The following is a 21,488-nucleotide window of genomic DNA, read 5'->3' on the forward strand; positions in this document are numbered from 1 at the left end:
CAAACCATGCCAGGGTAAGGGTATAGGCCGAGTGCTAAGCACAAGCAGCTGAGGTCCCCACTGCAGGGCGGGCACCCCCACGCCTGTTTCCTCCAGCAGGTCAGGGCAGCAGCTCTGCCCCTGCGCCCCTCCTTGCAGAGATCTCCCCTCTCCAACAATGGTCACCTGCTCTGCTAGGGTAGCAGGGGGCGAGCCCAGCCCTCCTGAGGATGTGCACCCTGACCCCCAGTGCACAGAGAAAAACAACCCAGAGAACAAGTTTGGGGCAGGGATGATGCGGCAGGTGACAGGGTGGGGACTGTGGGACCAAAGCAGTTGAAGGCAAGATGGAGATGCCAGCAAAGGCCAGAGGGAGGAGCCTTGGCAGAGGGAACCACTTGGGGGAGCAAGCCCAGGGCAGGCAGGGCAGCCCTGGTGGGTGGGAGCCAGGGGTTGGCGGAAGGAACTGAGGGCAGGTACGTGACCCCCACCTGCCACAAAGCCCCACAAAACACTCAACCACCTTTTCATCCAAAATCAAGGCTGTATTTACCTTCATTGGTTGATGTGAGAACAAACTGTTTAAAATAACCGGGGTCTACCGTGAAAACATGGGGTTGAAAATACAGAATGGAATAAAGCAAACAGCCAAGGATGGCCAAACCGAGGCGCCAACGCTCAGGACACAGGTGTGGACGTCAGGAAAGAAGGGATACTGACAAGAGGGTACAGTGACATTCACGGGGTTATGAAAGTAAGACTGAAACCGAAAGGAAATCATGCCAAAGCCTTGGCCGGTGGGAGAACATGAGACCGATGTCTTCTGATGGCCTCCGTGGAGAAGAAACACAGGTTATTTCCTTTGTGAACAGCCTTGAGCCTCTTTACCTCCTAATCCCTACTCATCTGGGGTGGATCCCCAGGCCACCACACAGCCAGCCCGAGGTGCACGCACATCCCAGGGCCGCTCCGCGGTCCCCCAGCGGCCTGGCCGCTCAAGCGCTTGCATAGTTGAAGGATGTTGCTGCCATTAAACGTCTGAGGGCAGTTCCAACTGACAGCAGGTGGGTTGTTGTGACCACCTTAAACAAACAACCAGAGAAATTTCTAGAAACTGTTTTTATAAAGTCTACCTAGGTTAAGAATTTAATAACATCATATATTTATATTAACAGACTATTTACAGTTTCATTTTTCTTTTTAAAAAAACAAACCGAAAAAGAAACCCTTTTACACTTCTGCATAATAAGGCAAAAAAAGCTTTGTACATTATTATCTTAATATATATCTGTAACTTCGGTTCCAAGTACCAAGGGAGGGTCAGGGCCAGGCCTGAGTGGGGGCCTCACAGTGCATTGGACAAAATGACCGTTTTTTTCTACCATAAATAAGACAAAAAAACCCCAGGGGCTCTGGAGACAGATCTGAGGCCATTAAATTGCAAAACCAAACTAAAAGTAAAAAAGCAAAAGTGTCTTTCGTTTCTTTTAAGTGTCTAAAGAGCACAAAGTTGAAAAAAATACAAATCTATTAAAAATGCTTCTTACCTGTGGGAAAAAAGGTACAAACTTGAATTTTTTTTTTTTCCAGTAGCCTAATCTCAAGCTCGGAAAACAAAAGATCACCCCCAGAAAAGCTGTGTGTGACACCCCCGACGCTGCGAGTGGAAAAGTGAGCGTCGCCACCCCAGGGCCGATGGAACTGTGCTTAGGTTCTAGAAACGGACGTTTAGAAAAGTGGACAGCAGTGCGTTCCTGGAGGGGACCCGCACGCGCGGTGGGAGCGGGCCCGCGGCCACTACCGCGCCTCCACCTCCTGGGGGTTGCGGGACGGGGAGTAGTCGCGGGCCTCTCCCGGTGCGCGGGCCCCCAGCGGCGTAGTCCTGCTCCGCGGCTGCCCCGGGGGCGTGGGGGGCCCGCCTGTGGCCACCAGCGGCGGCGGCGCGCCCAGCGCGGCGGCGGCAGTGGGCGGGGTCCGCGCCAGGAGACTGTTGTGCAGTGCGGCGGGCGCGAGGCGCGGGTAGTGCAGGGCGCCCAGCGCCGGCAGCAGTGTCGCGCCGTCCAGGTGCGCGGCCCGGGCGCGCCCTAGCTCGTCGCGGCGCGCCTCCCGCAGGCGCTCGGGGCTGTAGTCGTGCGGTTCGCGGTCCCGGTAGGGGCGCTCGGGCGGCTCGAGGAGGGCGGCGGGGCCCGGGCCCGGCGGGGCGCGGCGGGGCAGCTCCGGGCCGCGGTAGGCGTCGCGCGGCGGCTCCCACGCGAAGGCCGAGCGCTCGCGGCCCGCGGGGCCCGGGCCAGGCTGTGGGGGCACGTCGCCGTCCTCACCCCGCTCCTCCTTGACCTTCACGTCGCTCTGGGGCTGCTCGGCCGGCGCCTCGTGCGGCTTCCCGGGCTCGCGGCCCAGGAGACCGGCCAGGCGCAGGCCCTCTCCCAGGGCCATCTTGCTAGGCTTGGGGCCATCCTCCCTGGCCGGGGAGCGGCTCTCCTTGATGCGGAGCTCAGCCTCGCGTTCGGCGGGGATCCCGGGCCGGCCCGGATCGCCCTGGCCCCGGAGCACGAGGCCACTGCCTGGGTGGCCCACGGGCGCCGCTGGAGAGGCCCGGCTCAGCAGGCGTGTCTTTTCCAGGAGGTCCCTGGGAGCGACAACACAGACACCCCCGCTCAGCCTGACGGGACACCCTGCAGCGAGTTCCTTGCCACCAAGTTCCCACCTAATGTGGCACCATCACCGTCCACTGAAGTGACCTCAGGGTCCTTGTGTGTGTGGGTGTGTGTCCACTTAGCACGCTAGGTTCCTGTGGAATCACTGCTAGTGGCACCCATCCACACACACATGGTGATTATGACCCACACACCCACAAGGGCATCCCCATACCTGTCTCCCCTACACGGGCAACTCTGGAGCCCAACTTTGCAACAGAAGCACAGACTTCTCCACCAGAACCCAGAGAACTTTGGGAAGTTCCACCCTGCCTCAGACCCACTGATCCACTGATCTGGAGGGACGGAGTTCTGAAATCCCCTTCTGGTGGGTGTGTGTGGCCCAGCTGGGGCTCACCAGAGTTCCACCCGCCCCATCCCAGTCGGGTTCTCACCCATGAGGTGCCACTCTGGACGTTTTAGCCCTTTGGCCCTGAGGCTGGGAGCAAGGGGGGGCATGACCTCCACCCTGATGTGGGGCTGGGAGGGCAGCTGAGCTTGAGCACATCAGGTGCCCAGGTCCCCCCAACCTCACTGCTGCACCTGGCTACCCTTACTGCACTTGCAGCCCGCCCTCGACCCTGATGTCCCTGCGGGGGCTGCAGCTCCCTGGGCTCCTGACCCTCTGCAATGACAGTGATGGTTGTAGGGTGTGAGCAGGCCCTGGGGTGCTCCCCGGCACCCTTCCTGGGGCCTGTGACCAATGTCCCCCTCATCGTCTAGGCCACCCCTCCCTCACTGTCCTTTCAGGCTCTGCCCAACACCTAGCTTGCAGCAATGCCCGGACCTGGCCGGAAGGGCTGGCCAGGGAGCCTTCCCCTGCTCCTGTCTGCATGGCTGGCCCATGCCTCCTCCAGAACCAAGTCCCGGACTCTGCTGCTCCCATTAATGCAGGCTCCCTCCTGCCCTGCCCTGGCCTAGCTCTGCTGCCCGTGGGGCGAGAGGGGGGAACACACAACCTCAGCCCCCATCCTCCAGCTCAAGGGCTCCCCACAGGTCTACCTCCCAGACCTGGCACCCTCTGGTGGTTCAGCAGCCCCTCTCCAGCACTGCCCGGCGGGTCTGAGCTACCTCTAAACCCTACCATGGTCCAGAAGCCCACCGTCCCTGCCAGGGCCTTGGTGGAAGTAACCCTCATCCTGGATGGTACCTGCCCAGATTGTGCCCCAGCAAGAGTCTTCTGTGGCAACAAGGTGGAGAGTGTGTGGACTCCGGGGTTCCCTTCCCCTGGTCTTTCCTACCCCAAGGATGCAGTCTTCGCGTCCTCCCACAGGAGATTTCAGTTTGCCCCCTTGGGTTCAGTAGAGGTGGCTGGGGGCTGCAGGTGCTGGGTGGGGGGTGGGGGCCAGACAAAGTTGGGGGGCAGGGAGCTGGCAGAACGGGTAAATGGAGGGGCCCCAACTCACCGGTCCCGCTCCTCCTTGCCCTTGTCCAGCTCTCGGTTGTGGTTGGTCAGGGCTGAGACCCGCTCGGCATCTAAGGGCTTGGGCCACGGGGGTGGCGTGGGGAAGGAGGGTGGCGCTCGGTGCAGCCGGTTCCAGGCCTCGTGAGGGCTGGGCAGGCCATGCAGCGTGGGGCCCTCCTTAGGGGCAAAGATGCTGCCGCCGCCGGGAGCTGGGGAAAGGGTTGGCAGCAGATGGTGAGGCCGGGGGGCCAGGGAGGAGCACACACAGGGAGATGTCCAACCCCAGGCCCTGAAGAGATGAGGGGCGACAGTCTGCCTGGTGTCCCTGTAGCCCTGATGCACGCCCGTGCCCGTGTGAGGGGAGAGCAGGTGGCGGGGTCACTCACTCAGCGCGTGGCTGCCAAGGCCTCCAAAGGCGTTGCTGCCCAGGCTCCCCAGGCCCCCGAAGGTGCTTGATCTGCTGAAAGGGTCTGTGGGTGCAACAAGCACTCAGGAATTTCTGTGTGCACCAGGCCCTCCCCCACCCCGGGGCTTCAGAACCTGGCAGGTACCACCTGCACAATCTGAGGGTGCCCTGGTTCTTGGGGGGTCAGCACAGGCCAGCCAGACTGCACAGACCTCAGGGACACCTACCTGTCAAGTGACCAGTGGGCAGGAAGCTGCCAGGATGCGCTGAGGGTCCGAATGGGTTGGCGGTGGGATGGGTGGCACCTGGAGAGGGGGAAGACTGTTGGAGGCGTGGGTGTACCTGGGGCCCCATCTGTGCCTCCTTCCCAGGGTGGCTGCACCCTGGCTGCTCCACCTCCCCATCCAAACTCAGGACCAGCTGGGAGGTAGGCTTCCATCTCCCTGAATCTGGAAGGCCACGATGCAGGGGAACAGGGAGGGAGGTGCTGATAGTAGTGAGCCCCCAGCAGAAACAGGGCAGAGAGAAGGCCTGAGGTTGAGCTTTGAGGGGCTACTCTCGCAGCCAGCTACCCTCCGAGGTCCTGACCAGAGCTAACAAACAATCCTGGTCGTTTGACAGTGGGTGTGGCTTGGTCCAGACAGACAATGGCCTGAGCCCCTCTGGTGGTGTCCCCTGGCTGCTGGCCACAGCCCACAAGCATCAGTGCAGCATCAGCCCCGCTCCCCCAACACCTCCAGAACCGAATCTGGAGGGCAGCCAAGTGGGCCTGGTTCCGAGAAGGGGCTGCTGGGTCAAGGGCAGACCCTGCTGCTTAGGGTGTCCCACCTTCTGTCTAGAGGCGAATTTCTGGTGAGACCTGTGAGAGGGGCGCCCCCCCTGTATCTCCAGCTCCCTCCACCTGTTAGGGGACCCTAACAATGGAGTGCTGCCGTCTGCCTGCCGTGGGTGTCACAGGTGGGCTCCTCCACCCAGACAAACGCAGGTTTAGTTCCCAGAGAGCTTCCACCTAGAAACGTGATCTCATTTCTAAGTGACCTTATGAAGAGATCAAACCAGAAGTTAGGAAACAGCTGGTCCCAGTGCTAAAGAGGATGCTATGAGAGCACTTGGAGGGCAGTCAGGGAAACGTGCTGCCTTAAAAAGCTACACCTCAAGAAAAGGCCAACGAGCTGATACTCCCTGGGGAAGAGGATGGCAGCATGCACACCGATGGAAGAAGCACTCACACCAGATGGGGGGGCGGGTGGCCAGGCGTCAGGCAGGGCAGCAGGGCCCTGGTCTAGGTGGGGCATGTGCTGGGGCAAGTGCACACACAGCAGGACGAGGCCGTGGGTGGAAGGAAGCATAGGGGGGCCCAGGCCACAGTCTGTAGGTTAAGGCCTAAGAAGTCTGCTGGCCGCCAGGGCTGAGGCCCAGATGGGAGGCACTCTGCTTTCTGAAGGACCAGACACCTAGGAGACGCCTCTGCCCTGGCTGGGGACTGGAGGCCATGAGGGTGGTGGAGTGGGGGCTGGGAAGAGCCGGCCAGCTCACAGGCCAGCTGGCATGATCCCATCACACCGGCGCGCTAATGGGCTAACAGGCTAACACCCACTGATGGTGGGTGGGGGTGAGCGAGCATGAGCTTGCGGCAGGGTGTGAGTGGGGTGGATGTGTGGAATGGTCAGGGAAGGTCCTCTGAGGAGGTGACATCCTTCAAGGGCCTGACAGCTGGGGAAGAGGCAGCAGCAGCCCTGTGGGTTCCAGACCATCAACCTGAGGACTGCTGCATGGTTGCCCTGAGCCAGCATCTGGGAACCTGGGTTTCAGGAGGTTCCTCACCTTCCTCTGATAGGAATACCTCACTCACATGTGCTCAGATTGTTTGTGCAAACAGTGTGGTTTGTGCTGAGCACTCGCTTTCCTTCCGGGAGTCTGGGTTTTGGTCCAGGCACACACAGGTGCCTACATGACTGGCCCCCAGTAAGAAGCCGGGGCGCTGGGTCCCCACAAGCTTCCCTGGGAGACAGCCTCTTGCCCTGTTGTCAGGGCTCCTTTCTGGGGAATAAAGTGCACCCTGGGGCTCCTCAGGCAGTGCTCAGGCGACACCCGACTTCCACCCTCCCCCCGTTCCTGGCCGAAAGATGTGTGTCCCTTGGCTGCAATGCATACAGCTGGGGGTGTGTGAGACATAGGCTGAGTCCTGGGAGCGCCGCAAGCCTAGGAGTAGCCCTAGGGACCCCAACACAGTGAGGCTGTGGTGTGGCTGCTGGCGGAGGTGAGCATGGAACAGAGGCTCTGGAGCAGTTTCCCACCATTCGGACAACAGCCGAACATGGGCCAGAGCATGGGCAGGGTCAGGTCACCTGTGGGGACACCTCCAGGGGGCGAGGGGAGAAGCCTGAGGCAGGCAGGACTGCCAGACCCCACCTGCTACAGCTGGAGAAACAAAAGCGCCGCCCAAGCAGCCGGAGCCCTCCTGCGCCCACACCAGCCAGAGGAGAAAGGTGAGACCGCGTCTGCTGGGCCATCCCCAGGCCTGCACGGTGGCAGGGGCCGCCATCTCCCCTGGGCCAGGCCGCCTTACCCGAGCTGGAGAAGAGGGGCCGGGCCAGGTCCTGTGGGTAGTGGAATCCGGTGAACACGCCCGGGGCGGGGGGTCTGCTGAACAAGTCCAGCTTGGTGCCCACGTCCAGCTTGTGGGGCTCCAGCTGCATCTGCCGGGACAGAGCGTGTATAGGGGCCGGAGGCCGGGCCTCTGTCCTGCTCGCCAACCAGGCTGCCGATGAGCTGGACAACAAGGTGTGATGCCCCCTGCTCTGCTGGCCTCGCTCAGTGGGCGGAGAGACAGGTAAGAGTCATCCTGAACATAAGTCAGCGATGTGGGGTAACTGAAACGTCGTCACACGCGGTCGATATAGGAGGTTCCCAATTGCGGCGTTTCGCTCCTGTTTATATGGTCTTTGAAAGCTGGTGTTTTACACTTAAAACTCATCTCAATTTGGATGCTACATTTTCATTAGAAATACTGTTTCGATTTTGTAAAGTTGAGTTGGAAAAGTACATGCCCATACCCAAGTCTCCAGTTTTCCGATGGCTAAGTTTACCATGAGTATTAAAATTTAAATGTGTTAAATTAAACTAAGATGCCAGTCCCTGGGTCACTAGGGCCACGGGAGGCACAGGGTGGGCCAAGTCCGTCCTAGTCCCTCCTGCTGTGGTGACAACAGAGGGCTGCCCCCACCCTGCCTCCTCCACTGCACCTTCCAGGCACCCTGCCTGAGCGTCTGCCTGTTAATCCATCATAAATCCCTTTCTGTGACTTGTCCTTTGTAACCCACTTAGGGCGTGATGCAGAGAAGGCAATGGCACCCCACTCCAGTACTCTTGCCTGGAAAATCCCATGGGCGGAGGAGCCTGGTGGGCTGTAGTCCATGGGGTCGCTAAGAGTGGGACATGACTAAGCGACTTCACTTTCACTTTTCACTTTCATGCACTGGAGAAGGAAATGGCAACCCACTCCAGTGTTCTTGCCTGGAGAATCCCAGGGACGGGGCAGCCTGGTGGGCTGCTGTCTATGGGGTCGCAGAGTCAGACACAACTGAAGTGACTTAGCAGTAGAAGTAGGGCATGATGATTTAAAAATACCTTGAGTAAGGGTAATGTGTTACCTGACATGACAGACAAAAAGTGTGGAGACCCTTCTGTGATACAGGGTGTGGGGTCCCTTCCTGGCCTCCCTCAGCGCCCCAGCCCACTGCCCCTGGCTGCAAGTCCCCAGGATTCCCAGGGCTGCCTCTTCCCTGAATTGCTCAGCCAGGGCATCTGGCATCACCCACTGCGGGGAGGATGGCCTCAAGCTGGGTTCCTCTTCACCACCTGTCCCCCCCAGGAGCATGCAGGCTCCATGAGCACTTAGGTTCATCTTTGTCCATGGCCCACAGCAGACACTTAATAAACACTTGGGGGGAAGGGGGGACCAGGCCAAAGGACCCCTGGGAGGGCTTGACGGACAGCAGGGAGGCCCGCAGGGTCAGCTCCTCTCTAACGCTGCCTGGGTCATCCCGGGTGACAGGTGGGAAGTGACTTTGAGTTCCCCATACACTTTTGTCCTGCTCCCCAGCTCCGACCCCTGCTGGCCCGGCCCAGCGCTGGGGCGAGGGGCACATGCGCTCATGTGTGGACGCTGGGGAGGGCCTGGCCCAAGAAGGGCGCTCTCTGAGCCGCAGGCCTGGCTGGCAGGACGAGCAGTCCAGCTCACCTTTATCTTCTGCTGATGGTGGTAGATCTGCCAGGCGATCTGCACGTGCACAGCGCACCACTTCCCCGGCTTCTGCGACGGGGGGATGGGCTCAGCCTCGCGGCCAGAACCGTCTCCTCACTCCCCACCCCCAGATCCCTGCTGTCACAGGGCACCCCTGTGCCACCCAAGAGAGTCCTCCCTGGCCTCAGACCCTCCCGGAAGGTCCCACCGGGCCCCTTCCTCCCAAGGTGAGACACACACAGGCACACACACAGACTTTACACGTGCAAGCACGCACACACTCACCCTGATTGCTGTCCGGTACGGGTCGGACACCTGCTGTCAACAGAGGAGGAAGTGTTAGACCCAGGCTCTGCAAGCGGTCAAGCCCAGAGGGGTGGGGAGGGGGCACTGTGTGAGCCTCGTGGAGCCATGCTGGCCGGACGCCCACCCGGGACGGAGAGAGGCAAGAACACCACTGCCACCTACCCCGGGGGCTTTCTGCAGGAGGGTGTGAACCACACTGGCCCGGCCTGTTAACTCGAGTGGGTTTGAAGTCTGAGGGGAGAGAGGGACACCACACGAGACCACTTTGCAGGCTCCGTGCCCAGGTGGCACCAAACCCCCCCAGGGCACCGGTGTCTGCTTTGCCCTCCTTGTGAGGCCCTGCACGCTGTCACCCGGGATGGTCTGGCCCCGCCACATCCTCCGTCCGGAGGTTTCTGAAAAGTCGGCAGGAGAAGGCTCTGATCGCTATGCTGGGTGAAGGCAGCCCGCTGCAGGGAAGGTGAACAGAGCAAGCCTGCTCCCTGGTGCCTGGGCCTCCTGCGGTGTGGACAGCTGTGGATGGCTGCTGTCCACACTCTACCTCTGCTCCTCTGCACTGCTCCTCCCACTCCCTAACCCCAAGTGCTCCCAGCTGAGGAGAGAACAAGTGAAGCAAGGCTCTCCTGGCCCCGAAGGTCAAAATATTCTGCACTCGGGTGAAGGCCCTTCAGGTGCCACCTGGGGTCATGACTGCCCTGAGAGATGCTGGATAGAGGGGGGGGGGCGGTCCTGCAGCCCCTGCCCACCGTGCCCACCCCCTCCCAGGAGCAGCTGGTACCTTGGGCTGAAAAGCACCCTGCAGGGATCCAAAGGGGCCTGGGTGTGGGAGCAGGGCGGGCAGTCCTGGGACGGCAGGAGGGAAGGGCGGGAAAAACTGCAAGAGAAGGCGGGAGGGGTGTTCCAGGGGCCTCGCTGGGCACTCGGACATCCTGGGCAGGGGCACTGGGCCTGGCCCTCTGGTCCCCACCCTGCCACGCCTGCACTAGGTGGGAGGCTACATAGACAAGGCATAGCCCGACCTCCACACCCCCCACCCTGCCTGGTGATCCCAGGGCACGCAGGGACACTCACGTTGGAATGTCGGAAGTAGGGGCTGTCCAGCTTGGGCGTGTACTTGTCAAACTGGAAGGGAAGGAGGCAGAGAGTGAGGCCTCCCAACCTTGCTGATGCCCTCCATTGGCCAAGCGCCCACCCACACCGCCAGGCCGGGCAGTGGCCAGAATGAGGCTGGCGGCCTCCAGCCAGCTATCCTCCAGGCTCCCTGAGGGTGCTGGCCCATGGCCCTTCCCTGTTCTAGTGACCTCACCATAGGAGGTGCAGACTCGCCCACCTGGGTGTCTGCAGCCATGGCTGGGAGGGTAGGGCCTGGAGCCCAGGGCTGGTGGTCAAACTGCAGGGTACACTGAGGCCACTGCTCACTGCCCAGTGCCAAAGCAAAGCTGGGAGGGAACTGCCTACAGCAGCTGGCTTGGGGATGAGATCTTGAGGCTCAGGAACATGGGAAGAGTCCTGATCTGCATGGCCCCTAGTCCTGGTCCTCCTGACCTGCTGCCTTGCTGCCAACTGAGACACTGAGGACCCCACATGGGTGCAACTGGCCCATGGTCATGTGGACAGGGGTGTTCACCCAAGCCCAAGAGAACGGCCCAGGGCAGGGAGCGTCATGGGATGCCCTGGGAGCGGGGGGTGGGGGGAACCAGAGGGGCTGGACGGACGGACAGACGGACCGCGCGGGACGGTGTCAGCTGCATGCGTGCAGAGAGCGTCTGCGTGTGCCTGCTGAGTGTCCCGCGCCCGGGCCGCCCCCTCCCGCCTGCCGGCGCGCGGCCTACGCACCGGCGGGGGTGCGGCGTGTGGCAGGAGCGGCGGCGGGGGCGGCCCGGCAGGGAAGGGGGCGAATGTGTGTTGGTGCTGGTGTGTGTGCTGGTGTGTGTGTTGGTGCTGGTGGAACTCCGCCCGCAGCAGAGCTCCCGGGCCCAGGGGGGCGCTCTGGACCAGAAAACGCGCGTTCAGCTCTTGCCTGAGCAGCTCGTGATCTACAAGAGAAAAAGAGAGAGACAGAGAGGCACGTCGGCCGCGGGCTCCCGGCGGGGCGAGGCGGATAGTCACCTGGCACTCCCGGTTTCGGCAGGCCAAGCCGTGGTGGCCGCTCGCTACGTGCGGGCCCCAGGGTGGAGGTAAGAGAGGTGCCTGTGACCAAGTACCAATCAGAATCCCCGAATGAGGCTGGCAATACATGATTGGCTGGCTGAATGAGATCAACAGGCTGGCATCTAAAGGCAAGAGAGAACACGGTGAGCCACCCTGGGAGCCCAAGACAGCCCTGTCGGGGAGCCCTGCCCATCCCAGCCTCCCCCAGACCATTGTCTTGGTCCCAGTCTGGGGTACTGAGGTGCCCCCAACTGAGCTGGGCTCAGACTTTTAGAAAAAAAATTGGAGACCCATGGAAAAATCCTTAGTGACCCATGAGGGGGCACTTGCTGGAATCAAGCAGCGAGGGAGAGGTCAGGCTAGCTGCAGTTCATCTGGGGCCCCTCTACCCCACAATTCAGCCCTATCCACCCCTGCACCCCTAGCAGCCTAGGGACAGAGGGATGGGAAGAGACACACAGCAGGCCCCTGGAGCCCTCATCGCAGTGACAACTGAGCAGCTCCAAGTTATACCAACTCCCGGCTCCCAACTGCCCAACTAGGCTTGGCAAGGATTCAGAATGGAGCAGGGAGTGTGTATCCATGTGCACGTGTGTGCACCCATGTATCTGTGTGTGTGCATACTGAGGCCCTGGTAGGAAACTTCCTCTGCCCTGCATTGATGGTCTGCTAGGGCGCTGCTATCCTGCTGGGAGTGGTCTGGAGGAGCAAGTGGGAGAGAAGTCTTTATCTCGGAGGCCAACCCTGCCTCCCCAGGGGCCATGTGCCCCCCTGCCCAGGGATGAGGAGCCCAGAGTGGAGAGGGAACAGACAGTGACCCTGGCCCCACCGATGGCACCCAGACCTACCGGCGGGGTGTCCTGGGATGACCAGGCTGTTGGCCGGCAGCGCCGGGGGCGGGGGCAGTGTCGGGGGCGCGGCGAACATGGCCGCCGCGTGGTGCTGGTGCTGGGCCTGCGAGCGGAGCGCCAAGTGTGAGGTAGAGAGGTGGGGGCCCGGCCCGTGAGGCGACAGGGACGCGTGCTTCGCGAGCCCCAGGCTGGCACCGCTGCTGGCGCTGCTGCTCCTGCTGCAGGGAGGGGCGCTCAGTGCCCGGCCGCGCGCCCCGCCTCCGCGCCGCCCCGCGCCCGCCTGAGGCCGCGCAGGCTCGGCCCCGCGCCCACCTGAGGCTGTGCCCACCTGAGGCTGTGCAGGCCGTTGTGCGCGGCCGGGCCGGGGCCCGGGAAGGCGCCCGGAGGAAGAGGCACGTGCGTCAGGAGCGGGGCCCGGGGCTGCGAGGACGCGGGTGGCAGCTGCGGGGCAAGGCGGGGCAGCGCCGGGGCTTCCTTCTTGACCAGCGGGCTGGCCGCAGTGCTGGCGGAGGGCAGGACCGGCGCGGGGCTGCGCACGGGGGCCAGGAAGGGTGGCTCGGTGCTCAGCTCACGGCTGCGCTCGAGACCCGAGACCTTGGGCGCTGCCCCGGTCTTGGCCTCGGACTTCTCGCCCAGCGTGGGGCCTGCGGAGAGAGTGGCAGGGATGAGTCTGGGGTTCAGGATCATTTCCGAAAGGGAACTAGGTGGCACAGAGCCCCTGCCCACAACACCTTGGTATAACCCACCCCTTGCTCCCTGGGGAGGCTACTGCTTGAGGCCATCTCACTGCAGGGGCTCTTATGGCCCCGTTTTCTCGAGGGAGACTCAAATGCGTGAGAGAGCCAGCTCAATCTGGGCGCTGGGCTCCAAGCTCTGCTGCCCTATCTCCCACCACGGTAGTGTCACTTGAGTGAATGGCTGCTCTTTCTTGACCCACCCAACTGATCCAGGGCCTAAGCTCTTTTTTGGGTCCTCACCCTGGGGGAGACTTTCTGGACGACCAGCCTTGCCTAGTCTGTTGGGAGAAAGTGGCTGCCTCAACTCACCACCACCCAGAGCCTCTGCTCCCGAGCTCCAGGCCTGCCTTTGGGCCATCAGCAAGCCTGCTTGCTCATTCCAAACCCTCCTTTTGAAGCTGCTCTGAGCGAGGCCTCAGGTCACGTGCCCATGAGCCAGGTGGAAAGCATGTGTCCAGGCCAGGGGAGGCACCACCACCCATCGGAGCAGCTCTGCCTTCAGGGGATGACATCCCAGTTTTCCAGGAGGAGTGGAAATTCGGGTTACTGAATGTGGTTGCTTCATCTGGCCTGTTGGTTGACTCCACTTCCTTCTCTGGGCCCAGGGGCCCATGCAGGCGGCGGCCATGCAGAGTGACGCACTGGCCACAGCCTCCCCTGTGGCTGCAGGGCAGTGTAACCCATAACCCAGGCTGGAACAGAGATGTTTCCTCTGCTAGGGCGACACCTCCCTGCCTTGGGCCTGTTTGCTTAGGAACAGACCTGAGGAGGAGGCCACTGCCACCACTCCTGCAAGGAGGACAGGAAGCTGTCAGCCCACGTGCTCACTGCCCAGGGAGGCCGGCCCTCTCTCCCCTCCTGTCTCTCTCACTTCTCCACACGCAAGGCTCTTGTAAAGTGAGAGCAACTATCAGAACGGAAAGAGGCAGACATGGGCCATGCAGACTTGGACATGACCCCAGGCCTGCCACCAATGCTCCAGCTCTTCTGGAGAGTCCTGCAGTCTCTAGAGCCTCCTGCCACTGACAAAACCATGAGCACTGCTACTGATCACCCCCCTCCAACTCTGCACCTCTCTGGACACCTCAAAGCCCTGCCAGTTCCCTGAACTCTGCTAAATCATAACCTCCAGAACCTGGGACTGTGACCTTATTTGGAAAAAGGGTCTTGGTAGCCATAATCAAGCTAAGAATCTCCAGGTGCGATCAGCTGGGAATCGGGGGTTGAGGGTGCCTAAATCCAGTGACAGTGTCCTTAGAAGAGACAAAAAGAGGAAGGGGTCACATGAAGACAGAGGCAGAGATGGCAAGGATGCAGCCAGAAGCCTGGGGATGCCACATTTGCAGGCAGTATCAGGAGCTGAAGAGGCAGCAGGGACTTCTCCCCTGGAGCCTCTGGAGGGAGCACAACCCTGCACACACCTGACTCCAAACTTCTAGTCTCTGGAACTACGAGCCTATTGTTTCAAGCCACACAGTTTGTGATCATTTGTTGAAACTGGTAACACCCTACATTAATTCTGTCTGAAATGTCAGCTGAGCATGCCTGGCTCCAAGGAGCCTCTGGTGAGCCTCCTTACCTGGACTCTTCAGCAGGCATCGGCTCTGCTGCAATGCCTGACTTGAGGAAAGGGCTTCCTGAGCTAAAGGCACGTACAGGCCATGCCCAGCTACCAGGCCAGCAGGACCTGTGGTGCACTGGGTACCCCAAGGCCTGTTCTGTGTAGTCATGTCCTAAGGGAGCCTCCCAAGCAAAAAGACTCCTTCTCTGTGCTGGGTCCAGTGACACCCGCTCTGGGCCACAGCCACGACCAACAGGCTGGGCTACAAAGGGCTATCCTGGCCTCGATGGGATGGTGCCGGCCAGAAGAGCTTTCTGCGATGATGGGATGCCAGGCACCTGTGCCGTCCCACTCGTTCACTGGCTAGGGCCTGGGTGTGGCTGAGGAGTGAGTCTAGTCTGTCTCATGTTAATATAAACAGCTACACGTGTGGTGGCAGCCACAGGGGCCAGTCCACACTGTGGCAGGGATGCTTCATGAGCCAGGAGCTGCTGTCCATCCCTAGAGCATGTACTCCATGAACCTGGGAAGGGCCTGGGCAAGTACATTCCTAATGGTCCCCAGGAGGTACAGGGACTGCCCCCCTCTTGGGGAACCACCGCTCCAGATCTGTGTGGCTCTGGCTGAGGCACTGGTCCTCCTCCCAGCTCCCTGTTTCCTTGTGGCTGTTTCTGGGGGTGTGGTTTGTATCCCTCAGTAAATGGGAACACCTAACTCTGGCCTCAGGCTCTGCACCTGAAATTCAAGACAGAGCTAACATGGCACTTCCAGTTCATTTCAGGAATGTGTCCTGTGCTTTTCTAGAGGCCTGGAGTCCAGAGACACACTTACCTTTATCGGCTGCTGGGGCAAAGAGCTTCTCGGAGCCCACAGATGCCTGGAAAAAAGAGAGGAGGGTCAGGTCAAAGGGACCTACAAGGCTTGGGTGAACCTGGCCCTTACCTCCTGCCCCTGGCACCCAGGGAACAGGTCTGGGCAGGCTCAGTGCACGTGAGGGCTGCCCAGCCTGGCAGAACACATCTTTCTGTGCCCACTGCCCCCATGTAGAAGTGTGACCACACCCAGGTCCAGCGGACTTGGACACAGGTCACTCGGCCTGTGATCAGGGACCTAAGGATCCCCCCTCAGCAGGGATGTGGGGGCTCAGTGGCCCTGCTGGGTGGGGAGTCAGGATTGGGGAATCTGGGTGCCTCCCTGCAGACCCAGCATCAGGAACCTGAAGGCACCCCTGGGCCTGGCACTGGAGGCAGCAGGGTGGGGGGAACAGAGTGGGGATGCCCCCCCGCCCCTAGGCTGCAGCCCACCACCTGCCAGGCCTCAGACAGCCTGAGGCACAGGTGTGGGGACCACAGCCACCATAATGCACCAAGGGTCCAGGGTGGAGTGGGCTCCTCTGAGTGGGGGCCAACCTGCTTCAGGAAGGAACGTGGCAGTTTCTGGCGGGCCCCCTGACCCTGCTCAGCCTCTCCCCTCCTGGGGAGAGGCCCGTGTGCACAGCACCTTGGTGGACACTCAGGATGAGGACGTGGCCCTCACGCTGGTTCACAGGCAGAGGCCTGTAAGGCTGTTCTTAGCAGATCTTGTCTCCCTAGTTGGTGGTGTTTTAAAACAGTTTTACTGGAATATGATTCACATACCATACAACATACCCTCACCACAACCTGTTTTAGAAGACTTTCTGTACCCCAGGTCTTCCGCTTTCACCCCAATCCTCGCATCTCCCCCAGCCCTGGGCACTGCTACCCTGCTCCCAGTGTCTGTGGATGCCCCGTCCTGGACTTCCATGGGGAGAAAGTAAGTGGGGTGACTGAGTACCGAGGCGCATGAGACCCCCCCCATAATGGCCACCATCAGAAAAGACAGAAAACCCCTGGCTTGGTGAGTGTGTGGAGAAACTGGAAGCCTTGTGCATTGCTGGTGGGAATGGAAAATGGTACAGCCGCTGTGATAAGCGGTATGGAGGCTCCTCAGAAAACTAATCACAGAACTACCATGTGATACAGCAATCCCACTTGTGGGCATCTGTCCAAAGAATTGAAAGCAAGAACAGACATGACAGGTGAACAAAGAGATACAAGAGTCCAGGCAGAGTGAGGCCCCACGCAGGCTGGAAGCCAGGTCTACAGGGAAAGGGTGGGAGCTGCTCGAAGAAGCTCCCTGGGCCAGGGTCACACCAGACATGCTGATGGAAATGTGCAGAGTGAACAGTGACACCTTCACGTGAGTGCTGTGCCCCTTCACACTTCATGCTAGGGTGGGGTCACCTTCCTAACCCTGCCCAGAAACCCCACATCCGAAAGAAAACAGGTGACAAACAGCCTGAAAACAGGCTCACTGAGCCTCAGGCTGGACTGGCACTGGACCAGATGGAAGGCTGCCAACCTGCCCCCCCACCCCCCTGGGAGGCCCCGGCGGGAAGGGTGGTTGCAAGGGTGTGCCTCCCCCACCAGAGCTCAGGGGGCAGCAGAGCGGCTGTGGCTGTTGAGCTCTTCCCATGGGTTCCCAAGGCACCCTGCGCGGTGAGCAGCAGCTGTCAGAACGCCTGGATCGGCACCTCACTCGAGGAGACCCCACAGGGGTGAGCACTCCACCTGAGCAGGGGGTCTGAGGGGCAGGATGGCAGGGTCAGCGGTGCTGCCACCCACCCCTCAGGGCCTGGATGCGGACACCTCATGACCACTCGCTGGGCACCAGGCGTGGCCCCAGCTCTGCTGGGAGCTGTGAGCGCGTGTCCAGGCATGAGGTCAGGTGCCCCCGGGCCCATGAGCCACCTACCCTCCTGCACTCCCAGGGCCCGCCCAAAGACCTCCCAGGGCCTTGGCCTCAGAGGACTGGACCCTCACCATGACCCCAGGAGGGGGTCCCGGTGTCACCCGCACTTGAGGCCATACAGCTGCTGTAATTATTATTAATATCTGGTCTCATGAACAGTCTCACAAAGTAGCTCTCCACATTAGCAGTCTCCAAATTAGCAGCCAAGAGTATCTTTCAAAGCCAAAGCAGAACAAGTCACCCCGGGACTGAGAACAGTCCAGCGCCATCCTATGGCCCCAAACTACAGTGTGCATTTCTCCCCCAGCCCCCAAAGGCTGTGACCAGCTGGCCTGCCTGAGCCCTGACCCAGGGACTTCAGTCAAGTCCCCTGGGCCTTTCCAGACTCCCACAGTCTGAGGGTGCCTCCCTTGCTGGTGCAGGTTTAAATCCTCTCTGCTTGCTGCCCTGCACCAGCGGGAGAAGGGCATAAGTGGGCACTCAGCGCCCCCCAGATGAGAGGAACAGGAGCAGGAGCTGCCTCTAGGCTCTGCCGTGGACACCCTCATGAAGGTCTTTGTTACCTGCGGCCCTGACAGCCCCCCTGAGCCTGGCCCCGTGCAAGCAGCCCACAGGGGTCCCCAGCACCTCCTGGGGTGCCTGAACACATGCCCTCAGCAGGTGAAACAAATGAGCTAAAGGGCTGAGTCTCAAAGCTACCATTACCTTCCGGGGTGTGGTCGCTGGGCCACCAAGATGGGGAAGGGGGGGTTACCTCCTGGCAGGTGGTGCCACCTCCTGGCAGGTGGTGCCTCAGCTGCACCCTCTGTGCCAGCCCTCCCTGGAACCCCCATCTCCAATATAGCGGGGCATCTCCACCCCACCAAGGCTGATAGTATGGGAAGGAAACAGCAGAGGCATCACTCTGAGAAAACGAGTTTGTTTCTGTGGGGCATGACTATCCTAGGTCCCAGACTAGGGATGAAGGGGTGAGCAGCAAGTTCAGTTAAGGCTGCAGGTGCCCTTGCCCAGCCCAGGCCCAGCCAGGCCAGTTCCGGTTCACTTCAAGGCCCCAGGCTGGAGCACCAGCTTCCAGAGCCAGGAGGTGGCGCCCCAGACCCTGGGAAAGTCAAGGGAGCAAAAGAGGGGGGAGTGGAGGAAGGGGCGAGCAGCAACAAGGGGGGAGGGTCTTCTCTAGCCCTGGAGACCCCTGGGATGCTGCCCAGGCAAAGGCAAGAGGCAGTGGGCCCGGCCATTCTCCCCTCCCTATCTGGTCCCCACACCACACTGCTCAAGTTAAAGTTTGGTCAGGGAAGTTAAGGGATCCAAGTCCCCACAGGCGTCACAGGCAGAGAGACCTAGCAGGCTTCCACCACATGGCAAGGGCCTGGACACCTGGCTAGGCACAACCACGCCCATTGGAGAAGACTCTCAACAAACACAGGAATCCTCAGGCCCCAGGATATCTGGGGCCGCGGCCTAGGCTACAGCCCCCTTGCCAGCACAGGTACAAAGCCAGCCATTGCTGGGGCATGTCCCAGGTCGAGGTCCTTCGGTGACTTTCCTTCCAGGACAAGGGGTCTGGAGCTGGCTAGCTGACCCAAGGCAGGCTAGCAGTCCCAGCGCAACCACTACACCCATGCTAATAACTTCCCGTGGATTAGCTACAGGGACATGACCCAGGCAGCGCGGGTATCCTCCCGCCCTGCCACTGACCCCATGTAGGGGTGGAAGGAAAGGGTCACTTCGGCCAGAGTACAGGTTAGAGGTCCTCGTGGAGCGGGGAAGCTCGGTACCAAGAGCGTCAGGGCCAGCACTCACTCCCCAGAGGTAGGCAATCCCAGCTGCGGGCGGAGGTCAAGGTGCGCTTTGTCTGCGAGGACCCGACCTGTGGGGCAGCCTCGGCCCAGACACGCGGCACAACCTCCTCTGGTCGCGCCCCGCCCCAGACAAAGAGCTCCAACTCCTGGCAGGTGAGCGCGACGGGCGCCGGGAACCCGGGTGGCCGAGCCCGCGCCGGGGCGCAGACAAAGGCGCGCGCCCCCCCACCTGCCCAACGCCTTGCCCAGCCTACGCCCCGAGCCCCCCTGCGCCCTGGCCGAGGCCCGGGACCCTCTGCGGGTCTGCTACCACGTGCGCCCCACGGACGCAGGCGGAGGTACTTGGGGGTCTCCTCGCGCCTGGCTCCTGAGAGTCGGAATGAGCTGAGCGCCGGGGGCCTCTCTCGATCCTCTAGAGGGGGCGGCGGCTCTCTCAATCCCGGCCTCCAAAGTCCCGAGTGCCTCCCCAGAGTCACCAGCTCTCACTCACCGCGCGCGCGCCCTTGGTCCCGCGCGCTCTGCCGACGATCGCCGCAGGCCGAGCGCGGGCCCCTGCCAGCCTTGCACCGTCGAGGTGGCCCCTCTCCCGTCGCGCCCTGCCTAGCCGGAACCCAGGACGGTGGCGCACGGGCCACGCATGACCCCCACGCCGACTTGTCGCGCTCCAGGATGCTCGCAGTGCGCACTGGAGTCCCGGGCGCCGTCGGGCGCGGCACGGGGACCGGAGACGTCGGCAGCGGCGGCGGGCGCACTGCTGGCGGGCGCGCAGGCGGCGGCCAGGGAGCGCGGCGGGGCGGAGCGGGGGCGGGGCGCGGGCAGGCCCGACTAATCCAGCCCCGAGGCGTGGATCTGCCCGCGCCTGGCAGCAGGTTTGGGTTCAAGCAATCGTCGTGCCATCCCCGCCACCAGGTCAGGGCGCAGTGCCAGCTATACCGAACTATGTAAGGGCTGGCAACGCCGATGTTCACAGTAACGAATATGGACGGTTCCTACGCCCAGTTTACAGAGGAGAAAACTCAAAGTCGTGAGGTCGAGCAGCTGAGACTTGAAGGAAGAACAGAGCCCCGCTACATCTGTCTGACGTAAGCTCTGCCCTCCGTTTCACCATCGGCGAAATGGGGATGCAAAGTGGGAGAATAGGTCCCAGTAGTTACTGTAATTGCAAAATGCACGGAATACGCCACCTAGCCACTCCGTGGACCAAAAGAATTGAGATCCAGGGGGAACAACTGCCCCTTTAGAAAGTCGAGTACACGTGTTAGTCACTCAGTCCTGTCCAACTGTTTGCGACCCCACGGACTATATGTAGCCCGCCAGGCCCCTCTATCCATGGAATTTTCCAGGCAAGAATACTGGAGTGACTGGTTGCCATTCCCTGGTGGCTCAGTGGTAAAGAATCCACCTGCCAATACAGGAGACACAGGAGATTCACAGGTCCATCCCTAGGTTGGGAAGATCCCCTGGGGAAGGAAATAGCAATCTACACCAGTATTCTTGCCTGGGAAATCCCATGGACAAAGCAGACTGGCAGGCAACAGTCCACGGGGTCACAAGAATCAGACATGACTTAAGCAACCAAACAACAACACAACAATGCCCCAGATGGATCCAGGTTCATGGGGCAGCACCTTCCACTCCACAGCACACAGATGCAACACCCGGACATCAGCAGCACAACTCCCAATCAAGAAACTTGCTGTTAAAAAAAAAAATCCATAAAGAGTAATGGGATGGAATGGCTGTGGAAGGAGTTTGGGAGCCCCACCTCTAAGCTGCTGTGGGATTGGGGGCACTAGGGTGTCAGTTCTGGTGAGGCATCCAGGGACCCACAGTTTACAGCCCAGGTTCAGGGCCTGCATATACCTACCTGCCCCAGGCTGAACGATCAGAGGTGGGTCCTTTCAGGACAAAAAAGCATAGTCATTCAGTTGGGACCATGGGAACCAGTTCCAGAGCTGTGCAGGATGGGCCAGAGCCCCCCTTTTCAAAAGGTGGCAAAACACTGGCAAACACATGCACTTGCACAGCCTACAAGAAATCTCCAACCTTACAGAACAAGTGGCTAATGGTGCCAGTCTCGAGGTGGGGCTTTTAGGTCCTCTTGCTCTGTTGAATTACTATTTACATGTACCAATTTACCCCTTACCCTGCCCCCGAAAACACCATACCTCCAAACTCAGTTACTGGCCATAAAAATAGCATATATGTGGCCTTTGCTGTGTGTCAAGCAGCACTGTGCTGAATGGCTTCCAACCATGAAATCACTGGGCCCTCATGCTTATCTTTGAGGACATGCTATAGTCATCCCCATTTTGTTGATGAGGAAACAGAGAAGTGAGGTGACTTGCTGGAGGTCATAGAGCTGGTATGTGGCAAAATTGGGATCTGAACCCTGGCAGTCTGACCGTGGGGTCTGTGAGCTTAGCCAAAACATGCTCTGCCTCCAGGAAGGCAAAAGGGGCGGGACCTAGGACTTGGGATTCTGGTGGGAGAATCCTGACTTCTCAGGCTGGGGGTTGGGAGGTCTGTGGGCCTGTATGCTCCTGTGCCCACCACACCATGACCCAGCTGGGCTCTAGTAC

General features: G+C 60.7%; 1 protein-coding gene across 18 annotated transcripts in view; it reads right to left on the reverse strand.

Moving 5' to 3' along the window:
* Positions 1-503: 503 nt before the first annotated feature.
* The window catches only part of FBRSL1 (fibrosin like 1), an 83,996-nt gene continuing 63,011 nt past the window's right edge, over positions 504-21,488 (reverse strand). The window contains exons 6-20 of one of the 18 annotated variants that reach the window (XM_055550757.1): positions 15,167-15,212; positions 12,366-12,681; positions 12,035-12,255; positions 11,240-11,308; positions 10,872-11,071; positions 10,107-10,157; positions 9,814-9,909; positions 9,198-9,266; positions 9,015-9,044; positions 8,727-8,798; positions 7,053-7,182; positions 4,711-4,788; positions 4,464-4,547; positions 4,079-4,286; positions 504-2,605 (exon numbers count right to left, since the gene is read on the reverse strand). In XM_055550757.1, the coding sequence (XP_055406732.1) occupies positions 1,777-2,605; positions 4,079-4,286; positions 4,464-4,547; positions 4,711-4,788; positions 7,053-7,182; positions 8,727-8,798; positions 9,015-9,044; positions 9,198-9,266; positions 9,814-9,909; positions 10,107-10,157; positions 10,872-11,071; positions 11,240-11,308; positions 12,035-12,255; positions 12,366-12,681; positions 15,167-15,212 (2,499 nt within the window). In that variant the 3' untranslated portion in view covers positions 504-1,776. Of the gene's footprint in view, positions 2,606-4,078; positions 4,287-4,463; positions 4,548-4,710; positions 4,789-7,052; positions 7,183-8,726; positions 8,799-9,014; positions 9,048-9,197; positions 9,267-9,813; positions 9,910-10,106; positions 10,158-10,871; positions 11,309-12,034; positions 12,256-12,365; positions 12,682-15,166; positions 15,213-21,488 lie in introns of all 18 variants that reach the window. The other 17 variants (XM_055550748.1, XM_055550759.1, XM_055550761.1 and 14 more) reach the window with 17 other exon arrangements.

This window comes from Bubalus kerabau, chromosome 16 (assembly GCF_029407905.1).
Source record: "Bubalus kerabau isolate K-KA32 ecotype Philippines breed swamp buffalo chromosome 16, PCC_UOA_SB_1v2, whole genome shotgun sequence".
Lineage (NCBI taxonomy): Eukaryota > Metazoa > Chordata > Mammalia > Artiodactyla > Bovidae > Bubalus > Bubalus kerabau.